Source organism: Gigantopelta aegis, chromosome 10 (genome assembly GCF_016097555.1).
Source record: "Gigantopelta aegis isolate Gae_Host chromosome 10, Gae_host_genome, whole genome shotgun sequence".
Taxonomy (NCBI): domain Eukaryota; kingdom Metazoa; phylum Mollusca; class Gastropoda; order Neomphalida; family Peltospiridae; genus Gigantopelta; species Gigantopelta aegis.
Window position 1 is genome coordinate 37,002,442 of NC_054708.1, and position 21,065 is coordinate 37,023,506.

Here is a 21,065-nt window from a genome sequence, read left to right on the forward strand (position 1 = left end):
TCAGTTTAGTCGGCCAACACAAGTCTATGTCTATTATGTTGTTTCATGGAGCAGCTGAAAGGAGGACTCTACATTAATTCAATGGTAACTTGTCCAATTTGACAAGTGTCTCCATTTTTACATGTCCCATATATGAAATGTGATTATCCCACCCAATGGTCCGTCATTATATACAGCAAAACACCAGCTTGATTAAAACAAATTACATGTATCACTAATGTCCAAAATACTACATACCGGGTACTACTTACCTGTCAGTGATTCTGCCAGAAAGAAATTTTTGGGTATAGCGCTATGGAATTGAATGCAACCACAGTCAACAGGCCTTCCTCAGACAGAAAATGGGTTAAGTTTAGGGTTAGGGTTAAGAAAATCATACAGTAATGATAGAGTAATTAATTTTGTCAAAAGGTTAACTTAAAAAAAAAAAAATCTGTAAACAAATTTGGGTATGGCCTCATACCCGTTTTACCCTCTGGCAGAAACCCTGCATGTAAAAATACAAGTAGAATTTCCAACATGCAGGTAAATATTTGGACAAAATGTAATCTTTGGATCCAGTTGTTTCTCTTTATATTGTTTTTTTTTAGCCACATCTTGATTAATACAGATTTTTTTTTTCTTTTCTGTTTTCACTTTTTTAAAAGGATCCTATATAGACATACTGGCAATACGAATAAAGCATGTACAGTTGATTGAAGTGTGCTGCAGATTATCACTGATTGTAGCAGGTAAGAGAAAAGTTAACAAATTTAGAAAATTTCTTTCTAATTTTCATTATTATTCATATTTACCTAGTGCTAGCACAACTATGCTATACAAGCCTGTCATAACCTCTACTGCAGAATGGTCATGGGCAGACCATCATTCTTGATTTAAAGTCTGTAGAGACCAAATCAAGGGAAGACGTCCTAGGGGCGGGTGGGAAGTTACCATTGTTGTATTAGCACTAGGTAAGTATGAATAATAATGAAAATTAGAGAAAAAAAATTCTAATAGTCTTATTCCACTTACTGTGCTAGAACAACAACTATGCTACAATGGACATGATATAATGTTCACTGTTAAGAACATGTGAAGTTTGTTTTGTTTAACGACACCACTAGAGCACATTAATTAATTAATCATTGGCTGTCAAATATTTGGTATTTCTGTCTCGTAGTCATCAGAGGAAACCTGCTACATGTTTGTTTTTATGCAGCAAGGGATCTTTATATGCACTTTTCCACAAACAGGAAAGCACATACCACAGCCTTTGACCAGTTGTGGTGCACTGTTTGGAATGAGAAAAAGCCAATTAGTTGAATGGATCCATCGAGGTGGTTCGATCCTGCGATGCAAGCACCTCAAGCGAGCACTCCAACGACTGAGCTAAATCCTGCCCCTTAAGAGCATGTGAATTCAACATCAATGGTAGGAGGTAAGAAAAACGAGGACTTACACATTCGACCAACGTGAATCTTCTCAAGTAATGACAAGATGTAGGACAATCAATACATACAAGGTAATAGTCTAAGTGACTGTAACATTATCCATAACCGAATTGACAAAGCATCTTGCACCCCACATTTGAGGCAAAACCATCTCACAAAGTGAAAGGAAAAGCACTAGACTGCCCCAGACAGGAATCACCCCTTTCCCCAAAAAGGTGGCTCAACCATCTCCTGACATGGCCTGTACCAGCTGTTTACCAGAATAGAAGTCTCCCTCTCCTCTGGGCTCTGCATACTGAGACAACTTGCTGACTGAATACAATGTGTACCATTGTTTAGTATTATTATAAGAAATAAACAGCCTCTTCTTCCCATTGTGAAGAAGTTTAGTACAATGCAAATAATACTTTAAAGTCCTGACCGGACAAAGGAGTCAGTCTGAATTATCCAAAGGCAACGTACAAGACAAACGTTGAATGATTGCCTGGTTCTGTGCCACAAAGATGGGATCAGTCTGTAACATAACTGAACCATGAGTGTTATAATCGACCAAATCATGCAACAAAGCATGAATCTCACTGGAAAAGCATTCTCCAAGTCAAATGGCGAAGGCTGTCAAACCTCAATTGCACATATGGCAGATCTTGAGCACATGAAGAACCAGAAAGAATGAATGAATGAATGAATGTTTAACAACAGAAGAACCAGAAAGGCATCCCATTTGGGTAAAATGGAAGGCTTCTCAACTGTGGTCTGCAATGACTTTAATAAATCATGCAAAACCAGATTCATGGAAAAGTCCTTCAAATCACACTGGCTAAGAGTAGTGAAGATGGAAGATCAATGACTGCTGACTGTCTGAACTTTAAGCTTCCTTTCCAGGACCAAGATCAGAAAGTATTCAGCTATTTATAAGTCACTGACAGTTGGTGACAAGGATCAACATTCCGTTTACCTGCCCAACGAACTCAAGCACTCCAGTGGCATTGGTAAACTCTCTCACTAGACCGGTGCATCAAAGAGGAGACAAGTTCAACAATTCAAAGTGAAAAGCTTCTGCCTCACAGCGAAAACTTGACAACCTCCATGCGTGGAACCCGGAACACTTCCGCCTTGAAATGCCACACTGGCTGATGCAGCTACTGCCTGCACGGATCTAGAAGAGGTGGCAACCGCACCGGCTCCTGCAATAACAGTGACAGAAGCTGAGTAAACCAATGTTGGGCCACCTAACCCAATGACACAAGCGTCACTTGACACGGTTGCTGTCTGACCTTGGCCAGAACCTTGCTGAGTAAAACTGGGAGCGGGTAGGCGTACAGATCCAATCCCGTTCAGTTCAGGCTCAATGCATCATACTCCAGTGTCAGATTATCGGGAACCGGTGACAGAAACACCGGCAACTGCTGAGTCATTCTGGTTGTGAACAAATTCACTTGTAGACTCCCCAACAATTGGACAATTCTGTAAGCTACCTCCTTGTGCAACATCCACTCTGGTAGGACAGGTGAATGTCAATCTAGCTTTTGGAATTTAGAGGAATACTGAGCATACGTCTCAATCAAAGAATATTAAGTCTCTTAAGGAACAAGTCTGTGTAATGAATTTTGTAATTACATTTTATATTTCATTAATAAAGTTACATACATTGTATGTCATAATTGGTCATTAGGGAATATTACATTACTTACCAAAATCATATTATTTCTGAAAATTACGTCAATTCATCATCTCCTTAAAGTTATATTTGAAATGTTTTGACACAGACATTGATATTCATAAAAACTTTAAAATAGTAATAATATGGATAATAAAGAAATTATTACACTCTCATGTGAGTCGTACTGAGTTTACGAAACTCATCTTAGAATTCATGTTTTACTCTCACTCTTGCACAGGCAATACAAGAATCCTGACTCTCATTTCATAAAATCAGAACGACATGTATATACAAGCTTGTACAATAATATCTATGTAATCAGAGACCATTTAATTTAAATATAGCTTGATTATTTTAACAGAAACATTTGGGTAAAACAAGGACATTTCAGAATGGCAGTAAAAATGGAGAAGAATTTGTCGACTACAGGAAAAGTGGATATTGAAAGGTATAATGCAGAACCCTAAGAATGATGAAGGTCATGTGAAGCCAGCCCTGAAGAGGAAGGTTAATTGTCGACAAGAACTAATACTGCTTGGCCATTCAGCGAGTGGAAAAGAACCACCAGTTGATGCATCATGGCACTAGCAGTTTCACAATCTCAATGCTAGAGGCAACCAGCCTCATGCAACCACCAGAGAACTGGCACACAAAGTACCGAGGGATGACCTTCTTGTGGGCATTCTCACCAAAGATTACACCACCTTTTTCCAAACAATAAATGATCTTAAGAAGTACTTAACTAGTCAACACACTTCACCCACCTTAATGCCAATATTATAGAACAGTTCCTCCTTTGAAAGTAAGGTTTTTATTGACATCAAACTTACCTTCTTAATTGTGTTAATACAGTACTGGTCTTAAGACTCAAGCCACCATATTCTACAACCCTTGACAGTTTATCACATAACCGTAAGTTACAACATTGGCACATGCAATGCAAACATATTGATGCTTAATGAATTACTGTAAACTTGTCTGTTACTGAATAGAATTCAATGTGATACCACTGTGCACAGTATATGATCGTTTATTAATTTACATGTATCTGCAATAAATTTCATGATGTTACCATATAAATGTTACTTCATTGACTTTCCCACCAATTCTTCACAAATAGTATAATAAACGTTGCTGCTAAGTAGAAGAGTAGCCTACATTGTATCTGGTGGCATTAGGTCAGTAACCATCTTCCCACAACCCTCCTGTACAAAATGTACATGCAGCTTTATGCCAACACAGCAATAATGGAACCAGTATCAAGTATGTTAGATTATTAGGCAGATGATGAGTCATGCCCAGTAATAATACTTTTCCAAGAGATCAATATGTCTGGAGCATTGGGAATCAGAGCGTTTTGACTTCTCTCTCAATCATAGAATGCAGCCCATGTTAGAAATAACAAATACAAACATACTATAAGCAACTTCGTGATCAACCGTTTTCAATTTAAGCTAATATACTATATTAATGGAGATATGGACACTCCATATTCCAAAAACATGTAGTGACATCTGAAATGATTCAATCATAAATTATAAAGATGCATACTCAACCACTAAGGAGGAGTCATTAAACATTCATTCATTCATTCATTCATTCCAACCATTATGCTAGTTTTCACACTGCATGAGAAATACCTAGAAATTTTCAATTGAAAACGTGGTTTTGGGTAAGTATTTTCGCTTCACAACAATGGCAAAAAGTCAGTCATTTTCAGAAAGTGATAGCTGATTGTGACAGCTAATTTGATAATACATTTTAACATTTTATCAACAATAAAAATTACAAAATATTGGTATGTAAATCGAAAAACACAGTTATTGGGAATAATTAATGGAAATAAATACTGGAATCTGGCCACAAATATCAATAACTAAACGTGAATTTATTGATTTTTTTCTTCTAATTTTAAGCAAAACTACCTGATCTAAATACATGTATCATAAAATTAGAAAAACCTACGAAAATAACACTTACCAATTTACATATGAACAGTATTTTATGCATGAATAAAATTTTAAGTGAAAATGTGGTTTTCATCAAACATTAATCCAGTAGTCGGAAGGTTAAGAAATGAAAAAAATCGCTTAATTTTAGAATTAATAAGAAAGAAAACGTGTGATTATTTTTGTTAACTGGGGGTAGCCATTTAAAAAAAAAAAATTGGTGCATCCAGTACTCTAGCTTGGAAGGGAAGTGATGTCATCTCAGGGATTATAAACTACACCTGTATACACAAAGTAAACAAATGCAGTAATTTAAGTCAAGGTGCTTTTGCTTTGATCAGCTTGACTTGTAAAACAAGATAAATGTCCTGATAATATAATAAACTATTTAACTAAACATAACCTGTGCCATACTGCCCTGACATTAAACAAGTCTTTTTCAATAATAAACATTGCCTTTATAAAACACTCAGAAAACATATTATTAATTTATAAAATATTCCTGTTATATATTTTCCCATTCAGTTATTTAAGCAAGCACATGATGATTAAAAAAACACCTTAAAGTGCCTTAAATGGAAAAAATGACCCAAACTGTTCAGTCTATCAGTGATAAACAAGAGTACATGATACGCCAATCAGAAGTTTGATGGGTGTATAAAAAGTAATCACAATAACCTGTTATGTTAATACCGATATTTAAACTTCTAAGACCAATACCTGATGCGACACGTAAGTAATATTAAGTAACAATATATTTATCAGAGGGCAGATTTAGTGCCAGGATGGAGCAAATGGCTGCACCCATTATATATATTATATATAATAGCTGTCACATGCTTACCATTTTATTAATTCAATACCATAATAGTTGTTGATTTTATACAACAAGCATTTTGAGAGTACTGCTAAAGCAATACATGTTCCCTACTTGACCCAACAATTTTTCATATCTCTGAAATTCAAAAGCCAAACTTTATCAGTAACAGTACAGATAAACAAATATACAAAATGTTACCTATAAATTTTACATACATGTATGTATCTTCAGGCATTGCAAAACAAGTTTTCTCTTTTTTCATATCTACCAACTTCAAGGGCTATAACTCTGTCACAAACTGGTAAATTGCCATGAAAGTTAAACTTGATCTGTAACAGTACATGATAAAACTATACACAAAATTTCAGCACAATATCTCATGGTCTTCTAAAAGGAAAAAATGTCTGGAAAACTAATTTCCCTAAGTTCAATGGTCATAACTCTGTCAAAAATAGGTAAATCGCTATGTAATTCAAACTTGATCTGTAACTGTACATATGATAAAGCTATAGACAAAATATCAGCTCAATATCACAAGGCATTCTAAAAATAACATCCAGAAAACTATATGTGGAACAAACGGAGGGACAGACAGACAGAAGGATGGTGATAAAACCTATAGTCCCCTTTCAGTGTAAATTAGTACATATACAGCGAACCAATCATAATTTGTTTTGTATCTTATTTGTATCTTATCAGTTAGTAACATTAATGGCAATGCATAAAAAACAACTACACTGATAAAATCAGTCAGATAACGTCTACCTGTATTTACGTAGTCGATTGGCATCAACTTTGTTTCAAAATGTGACTGACTGAATACTCATTTGATTCAACATGCTGTATTTATTTGCATATTTGATTCTATTGGTGATGATAAATGAAATATTAAACTGCTCATGCCTGCTGGAGCTGTTTGTCAGCATAACTGGCTTCAAGATTCAGCTGCATGGGTATGATGAAAAGTAATGGCAGCACTTATTTACTTTCACAACAAAACTGGATTATAAGATATATTTTATTACTGTTTTAGTGAGTACATGTATAAGCATTCAGTTCTAAAGCATATTAATATTTCTAAGCAGAGTTGTTATCCAAGCAGCTACCTTTTTATTAGTATTTCTAAGCTTCAAATAGCACTATAAACTGGCTGCTTCGTAGCAAAGTACCTTGTACGTGCATCAAAAACTATAGGATGCATTAGCTGTAAATACTGTTAAGGAAGGAAATGTTTTATTTAACGACACACTCAACACATTTTATTTATGGTTATATGGCATCAGACATATGGTTACGGACCACATATATTGAGAGAGGAAACCCACTGTCGCCACTTCATGGGCTACTCTTTTCGATTAGCAGCAAGGGATCTTTTATATGCAGGGGTTTCCCCAGGGCCGTTAGGCGTAGCAGTCCGACACGCCTTGGTCCGTAAAGTAAGCGCTTTGGTGGTGTGGAAGAGCCTTAAATCAATTGCTGCTACGCCTCGATTTGAAGTGCTTTAGAAAAACAATTTTCACAAGTACGAGCGTGGCAGTCGACTACCTCTTGCAAACAACTTGTGTACCAGTATATCAAGCACACCTAATCGCTATGACAGGTAAAACACTTCCTAAATACCTAACAATGGACCAGTCGTCTGCTCACAACTGGTGTTTGGTCATTTTACCACATCTACTGGGACCGTTAATCCGTCAGGAAGGCGCTTACGCGTAACGGGATTCCCGTGCCGAGCAATCAAGCTTCAAGGCGGATCAAAGAAGATGCCCATTGACAGAATCAACTGTACCATTTAACTCAATAAACGATAGGTGAAGCACTTTTTAAAAGTACAGTTAAGTTGGCATTCAATCATTTCAATCCTAACACCCCCTTCCCAAAACTCCCACACACTGAAAACATCCAGGGCTCGCACTGTCAGTAGCCAAATTAGCCATTGTCTAATTAAAAGTTATTTTTACAAAAAATGGCTAATAAAATTTGCAAGTGGCTAAAATTTTGGCTAAACCATTTTCTATATTCTGATGTGAACAAATGGTTACATAATCTATCCGACAGCTCAAACATAATAATAATACCAAATATTCAATTAGTGTAATAGCGATCTTGCGACCGGTAACGAGATAATCCAGAATACAGCGTGGGCGTTATGATGTTTGCTTATTTTAATAATCACTGTTATTAATTTTAACGGCATGCATTCGACATGTATGACAGCAATGTGACGGTAATTCATTGTCTGGAAGATCTGTAACTTGTTATTTTAACTTTGTAAAGTCTTTGAACCAAACTAATAAAAACAAACTGACAATACGTATCAATTTGAATACACATGTCAGTTCAGGGCTGAAAGACATGTAGGCTATCCCAAGAGCTGAGTTCAGCCAGATCGAGCAAAACCAAAACGTTCACTACACTGGTTTGTGCGCTTCACGTTAAACCAAATGGACACGACGGACACCAATAAACTAGTTCGCGAATGTTAGGAAGAACATTCGTTGGCTGAACTGAGCTCTCGACACGAATATACGTCACGCTTCAGAGTCAGCTGACACCCACGTGTCAAGAGGCTTTGTTGCGGACATTGAACAATACGATTACACAGAAGTAAATCTTGATGTAAATTTGTAGAAAAACATAGTTATTTGCATCAATGAATACCTAACAGCAGTTTCATTTATTTCTTTTGTCTTTGTTAATTTTGTACCTATGGTCGAGAGATCGCGATCGCAGGAAATGAACATGCAGTATTTATACAAATTGCAGTTAAACGTACACTGAATTAGTTTACAATAATCATATTTGTTAGATAATGTTAGATATATATTTGTACGACTGTGAGATGACATTTAATAAGTTAGATGGATTTTAAAAAGACCATAAATTTTAATTTTATTGAAGGCAAACACTTGACTGTTTTCAACCCAGTACCTCACTTATTTTGGTTTAATTTGTGTTATACTGATACTAAAAATGTAAGCGCCTTAAAAAAATATCCTGGGGAAAGGCCTGATATGCAGCATCCCATAGACAGGATAGTACATATCACCGCTTTTGTTACATCAGAACGAGAAATAGTCCAATATATTTCTTTAATTATTTTTATTTAATTTATATTTATATTTATTTTATTTTATTATAATTATTATTTTACGTTTATTATGTCTTAATTCTGTTAGTACCATGTTTGAATAAAAATATTATGAACATTATTGAATAAAACTGGGCAGTGTTCTCATTGGGTGAATATTAAAGGTGGGTGGCTAAGCAATACATGTTCCCTACCTGACCCAACAATTTTTCATATTTCTGAAATTCAAGAGCTAAATTTTATTAGTAACAGTACATGATAAACAAATATACAAAATTTCACCTATATACATATATGTATCTTCAGGCATTGCAAAACAAGTTTTCTTTTTTTTCATATCTCCGAGTCCCAAGTTCAAGGGCTATAACTCTGTCACAAACTGGTAAATTGCCATGAAAGTTAAATTTGATCTGTAACAGTACATGATAAAACTATACACAAAATTTCAGCACAATATCTCATGGTCTTCTAAAAAAAAAAAAGTCTGGAAAACATATCCCGTAAGTTCAGTGGTCATAACTCCGTCAAAAATGGGTAAATCGCTATGTAATTCAAACTTGATCTGTAACTACATATGATATAGCTATAGACAAATTTCAGCTCAATATCACAAGGCATTCTAAAAATAACATCCAGAAAACTATATGTGGAACAAACGGAGGGACAGACAGACAGAAGGATGGTGATAAAACCTATAGTCCCCTTTCAGTGTAAATTAGTACATATACAGCGAACCAATCATAATTTGTTTTGTATCTTATTTGTATCTTATCAGTTAGTAACATTAATGGCAATGCATAAAAAACAACTACACTGATAAAATCAGTCAGATAACGTCTACCTGTATTTACGTAGTCGATTGGCATCAACTTTGTTTTAAAATGTGACTGGCTGAATACTCATTTGATTCAACATGCTGTATTTATTTGCATATTTGATTCTATTGGTGATGATAAATGAAATATTAAACATATATTATAACTAATTTTAAAAATGTACCTAAAGGTGTACAGTACAAATAGCACTATAAACTGGCTGCATAGCAAAGTACCTTGTACATGCATCAAAAACTATAGGATGCATTAGCTGTATATACTGTTAAGGAAGGAAATGTTTTATTTAACGACACACTCAACACATTTTATTTATGGTTATATGGCATCAGACATATGGTTACGGACCACACATATATTGAGAGAAAAACCCACTGTCGCCACTTCATGGGCTACTCTTTTCATTTAGCAGCAAGGGATCTTTTAAATGCACCATCCCACAGACAGGATAGTACATACCACAGCCTTAGTTACACCAGTTGTGGAGCAGTGGCTGGAACGAGAAATAGCTCAATATATTTCTTTAATTATTTTTATTTAATTTATATTTATATTTATTTTATTTTATTATAATTATTATTTTATGTTTATTATGTCTTAATTCTGTTAGTACCATGTTTGAATGAAAAATATTATGAACATTATTGAATAAGACCAGGCAGTGTTCTCAATGGGTGAATATTAAAGGTTGGTGGCTAAGCAACTCCCCTCTCAACAGAAATGACAAAAGAAAAAAATCCACTAAAAACATTTGAAAGCTTAGTTCCCGTATATTGTTATGTGTTAGTTGACTCATTGATAGGTCTATCCCTTGTTTAGCCCCTCAGTATCTGACCAGTATAAAAAGGATTGGTACGTTGTATTTTATGTAATTTAACTGGAAATAATGTCAGTCTGTCATTCATTTTGGTGAAACGATCAGTTTTAATATTATATTTTAATAAAGATTTCAAGAGATCTCAAAAATCTTAATAAAGAATTTTTAATGTGATCCCCTAATACATGTATGGGATAACATTGTTCTAACCTTTTTATTTCTATTTTCTTTGCTTTAATATTGCTGGCTGATAAAAGTAGTTTTTATAAAGGCAGTGTAACTACTATTTGGCACCCAAAATAGATAATTGTAATGTTAAACACTACAACTTCCATAGTTTTTATTTAAGCGATGATACCCTAGAACAAAACAAAAAGTTTATAATCTTTTATTAGGAATTACTGAATAAACAAATGACAGTAAATAAAAATAATCAGACGACAGTGAATTGCTCAAATAAAATATAACTTTTCTTGTATATGTATCAAACAGACAAATGGACACCCAGATATTGGATATAATAACTACATGTAAGACATACACAGATCAATGTTTTCATGTGTCAGGATAAAAACGATTGATTGACAACGTAGGCGTAAGTGCACAGAGGCATTAAAAGATAATTAATGGACAAAGTTCTACTTATAAACAAAGAAGGCATGGACACTGCAGTTTTACTGATAATAAAAGAGAACAGCAGCTTTTGAATCAGTCGATAGCAGTCTGTGTCTGGGTCATCTGTGCGAGAAAGAATAAAGGATTAACTATGTTAATTGTTGATTTTGTGCAGCATGGCACTAATCTTGTAATTGGACTCGTAGTGAAGTGTAGGGAGAGACAAGATGATGCCACACTTGAAGCCTACCAGCTTCATTGTCTATGACAATTAGCAATCGACTGTTGTCGAAGGAGAGGGTGTTGAGGGCCTTGCACCTAATTAGGTATGAAGAACATGTTTGACCTATTAGTGGTATGAATACCTGTATGCCGTTAAGTTTCAAAAGTTCATAGAGTCACCTAGGCAAATATTTAGTGCAAGCGAATACAATTAGAGATCGATTAATGCAGGATAATAGTTAATGTAATAAATGTAACTTATATCACTTCATTTGTCCATGATTCTATATAAACCACACCCACCATTGTTTTGCACGTGTGTATTTTGTATAACTATGTTGTATTATTTATGTTATGTATCCAGCTGATGAGTTGTAAAACTCAAAGCAAATAAAGAACTTGAACTTGAACTGTCACACACGGCCAATTTAAGGTGCTTCCATGACGTCAAAGTGCTTACTTACACACCTGAGAAGTAGTGCCCCTCTACGCTCAGGGATTTATCCAGGATTTTTCACCAGTCCCATGGCTGATCGGATTGGGAAAATTAGCACAATTTTAGTCATATTTGGGAATTTTTGGGGCCATGGAATTTATGCATCTGTAATATTATTTAAAACATATTATTAATTCTATATTCATTTTGTTTTAATACGTTGTTCTTAAATAAATAATAAAACAAAATTCATCTATTTTTATTGTTCTGATTTTCAGTTATATAATGAAGACAACTGTTCTTAAATTTCTTTGATTCAACTCCCACAAAACTGTTAAAAGTTATATTTATTCACTTAGAATGACATGAAGAGAAACTGAAGTTTTCAGTTTGAACTGCATTTAATATCATTGTTTTCAGTTCAGTATATGCAGATGTGGCAGCCACCCATAACAATTTAAAGTGCTATATGCCTCTGGGGAAACCCCTCACTTTGTCAAAATGTGTTGTTAAACAAAACATACATGTACTAATAATAATTTTTTTAAATGATATTAAATATTTTAATCAAATTACAAAGTTGACTCCTCAAGAACCAATGTTAACAGACAACATTTCTGAAATATTGCAATTGTGTTATAAGATGAGCAAAGGAATGTTTACAACTGTAAAATTGTTTGGTTAAAAAATATAAGATGCATTCTGAATTTTCTATATGCATTCTATATATATATATATATATAGACAGAGACAGAGACAGAGAGAGAGAGAGAGAGAGAGAGAGAGAGAGAGAGAGAGAGAGAGAGAGAGAGAGATATATATATATATATATATATATATATATATTACTATCCTAGCACAAACTTTGACCTTAAGTTTTTTCAGTGGTGGCCCACCGGGTTACCAGGTAATAAAATCTAGTAGCCCTCAGTAAAAATTGGTAGCCTCATAACTTTTTTTTTTAAATACAAAAATGAGAAAAAAACAAAAATCATTTATTTTTATTTAAACATGTTTTAGGGTGGGGTTTTTTGTCATGAGCAATATACTGTGAAATAAACACTTATGAAACTACATTAATTTATAGCCCTAAATGAACAATAAAGGTGTTGTTTTTTAAATCATTAAACAGAATCTGGGGGTACTGCCAATTTATTATTAATTAGCAGATAAGTATATTTTTAGATGTACTTAGAAAAGTAAAAAATTCTATCCAGAAATATTCAAAACTACGACATTAATATGTGACAGAATGAGTTGTCTCATACATACATTTATGTGGCATTATATGCAAATGATTTATTTAATTCTTGCCAAAATATGTATGGAGCAAAAATATAAATAAATAGGTTTTTTTAAATCCCTACCTACCAACCCACATTTGAAACTACTGGTCAAAAATGGATAAAACTAAATATTTTTAAGGATGGGCTAAAAGAAGGTGTAAATATGTTAAGAAAACCTAAAAATTAAGTAAAATAAAATAATAATAACCAACACAAAAAACCCCAACCTATTCTACCTACAGTAACTTGTTTGGTACGATTCCAGAAACACACAATAGTATTTCTTTTATTATTATTAAATTGTTTACAGCATAATCTTGTAATGAAGGCTTACAACATATTATTGAAACACTTCAAACGGTTTTCATGTGTAGAACTGTCTGATAATCATACAATTCTGAAGATCAATATCACATATTTAGGTTCCCAAGCCAAGGCTGGGAACCTATTGTTTCTGCATGGTGGGATTATTATTATTATTATTGTTGCCTCTGTTGTGTCATCCTGTAAGACTGGTTCTGGCCCAATTTAGCTGAAATTTGGCAGGTAGTTGGGTACTTCGGGAGGATCGATTGTATTAAAAAATTATATGTATAGGTTATGTATATTTCCTCAATCGCAAATTTCAGACTGTATGTCCATTCTATCAAATTTATAAGTAAAAACTCTTGAAATTCGAGCTTTAAATTCTACTGTCTATCTACATAAAAGTGTAAAAATATTTAATTAATCCGTTGCTCGCTTCCGGGGGAATTGTGATTTCTAATGTTAAGTTTGTCCCATTTCAGGCAGTTTTTTCATTTTTAAATCCCAAAATTCAGTGTATGTCGAGAAGTTTTGAAGTCACTGTTGTAATCTACTCTTTAGAGCATAATAAAATTAAGGATTGTTTGCGAAAACAAAATTATGTTCATCAGGATATGAACAAAACATTTCATCTGCAAACTGTGAATCGGCCAAGCTGTTCTCACTGAAGCTTGCGACGATGTTTTTGTTCATACCCACATGAACATAAAAGAAATAACAGACAATACTCAGAATTAAATTTCAAACATACTTATAGTTATAACTAATAATACCACTAAAAGTTCATATTTTATTTTGAAATATTCTTTGGTTCTTCAACAATAAAATTGCTATGGCTAGACCAATGAGATGGGGTTATACCGGTATTGTAATAAAAAGTTTTGTTTGTTTTGTTCAATGACACCACTGGAGCACATTGATTATTTAATCATCAGCTATTGGATGTCAAACATTTGGTAATTCTGACACGTAGTCATCAGAGGAAATCTACTACATTTTTCCTAATGCAGTAAGGGATCTTTTATATGCACTTTCTCACAGACATGTCCAGTTGTGGTATACTAGTTGGAATAAGAAAAAGCATATTGCAATGGATGTAATGGAAATTTAATTATATGGTATTAACTTTTAAAAGAAATGTGTCATGTTCATCAGTGAGTTAAGATCAATCTTGCTTTCTTTGCTCATTTTAACCACATTTTAACGAATATTTCTATGAAAGTGACAGACATTTGTTTACCTTCCCTCGCATAAGTCAACAATGTCCGAAAACTTCAAATGAACGTACTGTTGTGCGCAATCAATGCAACTACTGAAACAAGTCCCTCACCAAAACAGGGCAACGGACAGAGGTCCCATTTACCGAGCTCAAACTAGGCTCAACTGAGGGCTACCGAGAGCTACCGAGACATACTAAGCGCAAGTGTAGAAATACTGAGTGTCTATTTAAAAAAAATAAAAAATTATAATAATAATGTGGATTTACTGAATAAAAATGTACTATTAACTTATTAAATTATTATACACACCTTCACTAAGGGGTAACTTAATTTTTAGACTGGCCAAATACAACATAGTCTTGAATTGTTGTGAATATTAGCTTTATAAAGTAATGTAAATATACTAGGATTCACATTATTATGTTAAATCACATGGCAAACAATAGAAATGGAAGTTCAAGAAATTCTACATGTCATGACGTAGATGACGTACACTGAGATGAGACACCATGCAGATTTCAATAAATTTTAAATCTAACTCGGCCAAATAGAACACTGCTGCCATTATGATTATTTACTAATGATACTAATCTACCTAGCTACTTTCCCCATGCAAATATCAACGAAGTCAGAAATCTTCAAATGTACATACTGTTGCGCACAAACGATGCAATCACCAAAACAGGTCCCTCACCGTAACAGGTCAACGGACGATACATTATGCTGTAATAAAGCTACAATATCACCCTTCCCGACAAAACATTGTTTATAAATTAAGACCTGTTCTAAATGCTTAAATATTTAAAAATATTCTGCCTATTATAGACTCAGGGCTAGCTCTGAGTGAGAAAAACATTTCACCAAGTTATCTTTTATCTTTCCAACAAGAAACCAATTATTACTTTAAAATAAAATTCACCAATTGTTCCTAAAATTTGCAATTAGCGAATTTGGTGAGTGGCAGAGCTAGACCTGACACTTATCGCTTCAAATAAAAAAAAATTACTTAATGCTACTGGCATATTTCGAAAAATATATATTTCTTACCAATTAAGCTATCCATTTAATGTTGTATATTAATTGTAACTTTTGTGTTTATTTGTCATTATTGATTAGCTCGGTAGTTATATAAGTGCACTCAGTAATTCTACACACGTTTACACTTGGTAGTTCTATACTTGCGCTCGGTAGTTCTAAACTTATGCTTGGTAGTTCTAAACTTATGCTTGGTAGTTTTATACTTGCGCTCGGTAGTTCTACACTTGCGCCTGGTAGTTCTACACTTGTGTTCAGTAGTTCTATACAAGTTTGCGCTCGGCAGTTCTTCACTTGTGTCCGGTAGTTCTACACTTGCGCTTGGGCACTTGCTAGTTCTACACTAGTGCTTGGTAGTTCTACACTTGCGCCCGGTAATTCTACACTTGCGCTCAGTAGTTCTTCACTTGAACCCGGTAGTTCTACACTTGCGCTCGGGTGCTTGGTAGTTCTACATGAATGCCAGACAACTCGGCCCGGAGGACAATTCGGCCCACGTCGTGTCAGCTCGACCAGAGTTCTGAGACAACCCGGCCCACCGCGAGACAACTCGGCCCGGAGTCCAGAGACAACTCGGCACATGGACAATCTTGTCTATTGTTGAACAATATTGTTGAACAAGTGTTGTTTTTTAAATTAAAGTATTCTCACAGAAATAAAAGAATTAGTTTTTTGTTAAATTGATAAATTGCTGATCCATTTATCTTTGAAGATAGTTTCCGCTGTTCGAATAATTTGTTTTTGTTCTACAGTCGGTGACCTAAACATTGGAGATGATCCCAGAAAAAACATGCAAAAGTTATTTATCGTTTAACAACACTGACTTTTATCTTTTGTTGGACGTTTTATTTCGATGTTCTTTTGGTGATTGGTGTTTTATTTCTTTATTATAACTATTTATGTATATGTGTTCTGTTGGGTTTTTTGCGTACATATGTGCGTATGTATTTAATGTGGGAATTTGGCAAATGATGTCTTTTGCATTATTTCTATAGTACAATACTTCTAGAAACCCATCCGACACTACGATATGTGCGCCTGGTAGTTCTACACTTGCGCTCGGGTGCTTGGTAGTTCTACATTTGGGCCCGGTAGTTCTACACTTGCGCCCGGTAGTTCCACACTTGTACCCAGTAGTTCTACACTTGCGCTCAGTAATTCTATACTAGCGCCCGGTAGTTCTTCACTTGCACTCAGTAATTCTATACTTGTGCCTGGTAGTTCTACACTTGCTTTCAGTTGCTCTCAGTACTCCTCAGTTGTGCTTGGCTGAGCTTGGGTGAGTTCGGAAAATAGTACTACCCGCAAGGGATGATAACAAAATGATTGTGTTCGGTGCCTATTAAAATCTTAAAACTGGAGACTTCACATGTTAAATATCGCTCAAATAAGATGTGACCCAGCTGGTCACAACAACTCTTTGTTTTATACTAGAAGAGCATGAAATTCAGTTTGAACTTGAAGGCAAATATATCAGACGATAATTTCTAAAAACAAAGTTACACTCTGGGAGAGGTGAGGTTGCAGCTTTAAATTAAAATGAGACTGTTTTGTTTTAATTAGGCTAGTTCTCACCTGTTTTTTCACTTCTACCAGACATCATCCTATATTGAAAGCTAAATTATAACATAGTCTGTTTTGTAACAGTGCAATAGTAATGAAATCCACAAGACACAAACTGTTCTTTTTCAACGATACGGAAGCAAAACACAGGGAATTCGACTGGTAATTTGGTTATGCGTAAACGATGAATCAGTTTGGTCCATTTTTGTTACGGTCGGCTGCTACTCGGAAGAACTCGGCAGATTCCACGAATCAAACCTCAGACAATTGCATTGGCCCATTGTGCACAAATCCACACATTCACAAACAGCCATGTATACTCACATATACATACAAACACACATATACACATACATATGCACACATAATGCATAAAGACTTACACAGACGCATACATATACAGATGCGAATATATACATGTATACACAAAGACACGTGATTAAATGTGTACATGTATATAAATACACACGCGCGCGCGCCCGCGCGTGTATATACATACATACATACATACACACACACACACACACACACACATACACACACACACACATACATACATACATACATACATACATACATACATACATACATACATACATACAGACACACACATACACACACAATCACACGTACACATATGCACACATTCATAAACACACACATATACACATTTTCACAAATACACACAGGGGCAGGCATATGTCATCTCTCGTATTTAATAATTGTATGGTTGGCGCAACATGTACTATTCTTGGTTTAAACAATATTTATTAGCAAATCAAATTTGGGATTGGCCAACAGGCAAGTGCCTATATTAAGGCCTCTCCCTACATTTAATAAATATACATGTTATACATCAAGATGGCTAGAACAATATAACAATAAAGATAACACGGATAGTTGGGGGAATAGAAGAGAGGAGTGTGTAGAAGAAACAAAGAATAAATAGCAAACAGTTAGAATGGTTAAATGATCTCGAAACGCTTACTATTAATAAGAAAATTCTGAACAGATTTAAATATAGAGATATTTTCTTGGACACTTAAATTTGAATCTCCAAATAGCAAAGTATGACACTTCAGATTATAATAGTTCAGTAAATGGGTATTGCGAGCTGCAACATATATTGGGCAAAAACATAAAAAAAATGTTCTGCATCTTCAACTGGATGGCCACAAATACAAGAAGGGATATCTGTCACATGTCGTACACATTTGTGACCGTTCAAATCACTGGTACCCAAACGGAGTCGGTTATGTAGAATCTGTTGCCATCTATCACCTTCATAAAAATAAGATGGAACATCAGGGTCGTGTTTGTTCATTTGTATTTTAAACAATTTTAATGAAGAAGAATTTCTAATATCAGGCAACAGATTATTCCATAATTTTACTGCTGAATGAAAGAAGGAGTTCGAAAACAATTTTGTTCGACAAAAATATGTTTGTAGATTCTCCGCATTACGCATATAGTATTCATTACGTTCTGCAGCAGAGCGAGGTAGTTGTAAGGTTAAACATGTTGGTAACATGTTATTTGAAACTTTATATATCATACAGAGTTTATGTCGCTTCCTCCTTTCTAATAAAGGTATGAAACCGGTTTCTCTATATAACAATTGGTGAGATGTTCCTCTTACAGTACCACAAATTGTACGAAGAGCATCTAATTGGAGATGTTCATGGGTGTTTGCCTGATATATAGTACAGTTGTCCCAAATTATATCTGCATAGTCAAATATGGGAAGAATAAACGATTTATATATTTTTTCTAATGCCTTTCTAGATAATCTGAATTTGAATGAACGAAGACAATTTATCATTTTACTGGCCTTATCCACAATATCTTTTATATGACAGTCCCATTCTCCAGATTTTTGAAACGTTAAACCCAAATGTTTATGAACCTCAACTTCAGATATCTGAACATTGTCTAAGAATAACTTACGATTATCAGTGTTTACTCTTTTACGACTAAAAGTCATTGTTTCAGTTTTATTAGGATTACATTTTACTAACCATTTTTTTCCCCATCTATTAAGACACTCTAAGTCTGTGCTTAAAATTTTGTAACATGCATTAGGATTTTCAACAGTTATATATAGCGAAGTATCATCAGCAAACAGTCGTATATTTGAAGTGATATCACTTACAATATCATTTATATATATCAAAAACAGAATAGGACCAAGGACGGAACCTTGGGGGACACCTGCAGGGACAGTCTTGATATGAGAAAAATGGTTATGCAATACTACACGCTGTTCCCGATGAAATAGATAACTTTCAAACCATGCTAATAATTTTCCTTTTATACCAACATTTTCCAATTTGTGAATTAAACCCTTGTGCCAAACTTTCTCAAAAGCTTTACTTATATCACAAAATACTGCTCTAACTTCCTTTCCTTCATCCATAGATTGACAAATAAAGTGATACAAATCCAGAAGCTGGTTAACTGTTGAATCACCTGGAATAAACCCAGATTGAAATTTTGTTATAATATTGTTAGTTCTGAAGAAGTTAAAAATGTGTTTAAAAATGCATTTTTCAAAGAGTTTAGAAATAGTACTTGTTAATGAAATTGGTCTATAATTTGAAAGTTCGTGAATACTACCTTTATTGTGAATATGATTTACATTAGCAAGTTTCCGTACAGATGGAAAAAAGGAGTGGTACAATGATAAATTAAACAGTCGTGTAAGGGGATAGGAGAGTTCTTTAGCTAATAATTTCAATAATCTATTACTAATACGGTCAAGACCCAATGATTTGGATACGTCAAGTGAATTTAGGACGTCCTCCACTTCTGTTTGCTATTCTTACCGAATTAGAAGCACAAAATATTTTATACACACACACACACACGTGTGTGTGTGTGTGTGTGTGTGTGTGTGTGTGATTCGTCACGGCAATCGGTATTTGTCAAGGCTCTGCCGAGACGAGTACCTATTGTCTAGGCGAGTCAAAGGGCAAACTACTTTTGTTCTACTGACGTCCATGAAACCTTTGACACGATAAGCAGGAGACAAGAGCAAATCATCAAATTCGGGCAAAAACGACAGAGATATTGGGACAAAATGTTTTAAGCTGAAGCCTCTTTACCATGTATTTCCATTAAAATTAGTTGTAAGTCATGTAAAAATGCGAAATGAATCATTTGCAACCCTATATAGCTGTTTGGCAGTAATGCTAATAAGAAAAAAAAACCCGTTGTTATCCAGATTCTGGCATTTTCGTTTATTTCGGGCTAAAACCAGTCTGACCCCCCCCCCCCCCCCCCCCCACCACCACCACCACCACACACACATACCGAAATGGGAGCCCGTACAACTATGTTTGACACTGTTTAGTGACCTGGCTTTTTTTTTCTTAAACTACTTAGAATAAGAGGGAAATCTACAAAATTAAAAAAAACTATGTATAACAAAACTAAATTTTCAGTAAAAATTAACAACAAACTCACTGATAAGTTTCCATTAACAATAGGAGTAAAACAGGGTGATAACTTATGTCTCACTATGTTTAATATCTTCCTAGGAAATATGACATTTTTCAGTAACTGCAACATATCCCATTTACAGAATGAAAGAATATCAGGTTTACTATGGACCGGCAACTTTGTACTCATATCCGAAACCCAACTAGGCATGCACTAGATGAGATACACACCTACTGCCAAGAAATGCATAAATTTAACGATTAACCTAGCAAAACAAATTATGATTATCCAAAAGAGAAAACCATAGCAAATTACATTCCAAATTAAAATGGGAGAAA

General features: G+C 34.6%; 1 protein-coding gene across 2 annotated transcripts in view; it reads right to left on the reverse strand.

Annotated features, from left to right (window-relative positions):
- Positions 1-17,430, reverse strand: part of LOC121383577 (rap guanine nucleotide exchange factor 1-like) — a 102,122-nt gene extending 84,692 nt beyond the window's left edge. For both annotated transcript variants that reach the window (XM_041513665.1, XM_041513664.1), the window contains exon 1: positions 17,299-17,430. In XM_041513665.1, the coding sequence (XP_041369599.1) occupies positions 17,299-17,326 (28 nt within the window). In that variant the 5' untranslated portion in view covers positions 17,327-17,430. The remainder of the gene's footprint in view (positions 1-17,298) is intronic.
- Positions 17,431-21,065: the final 3,635 nt, after the last annotated feature.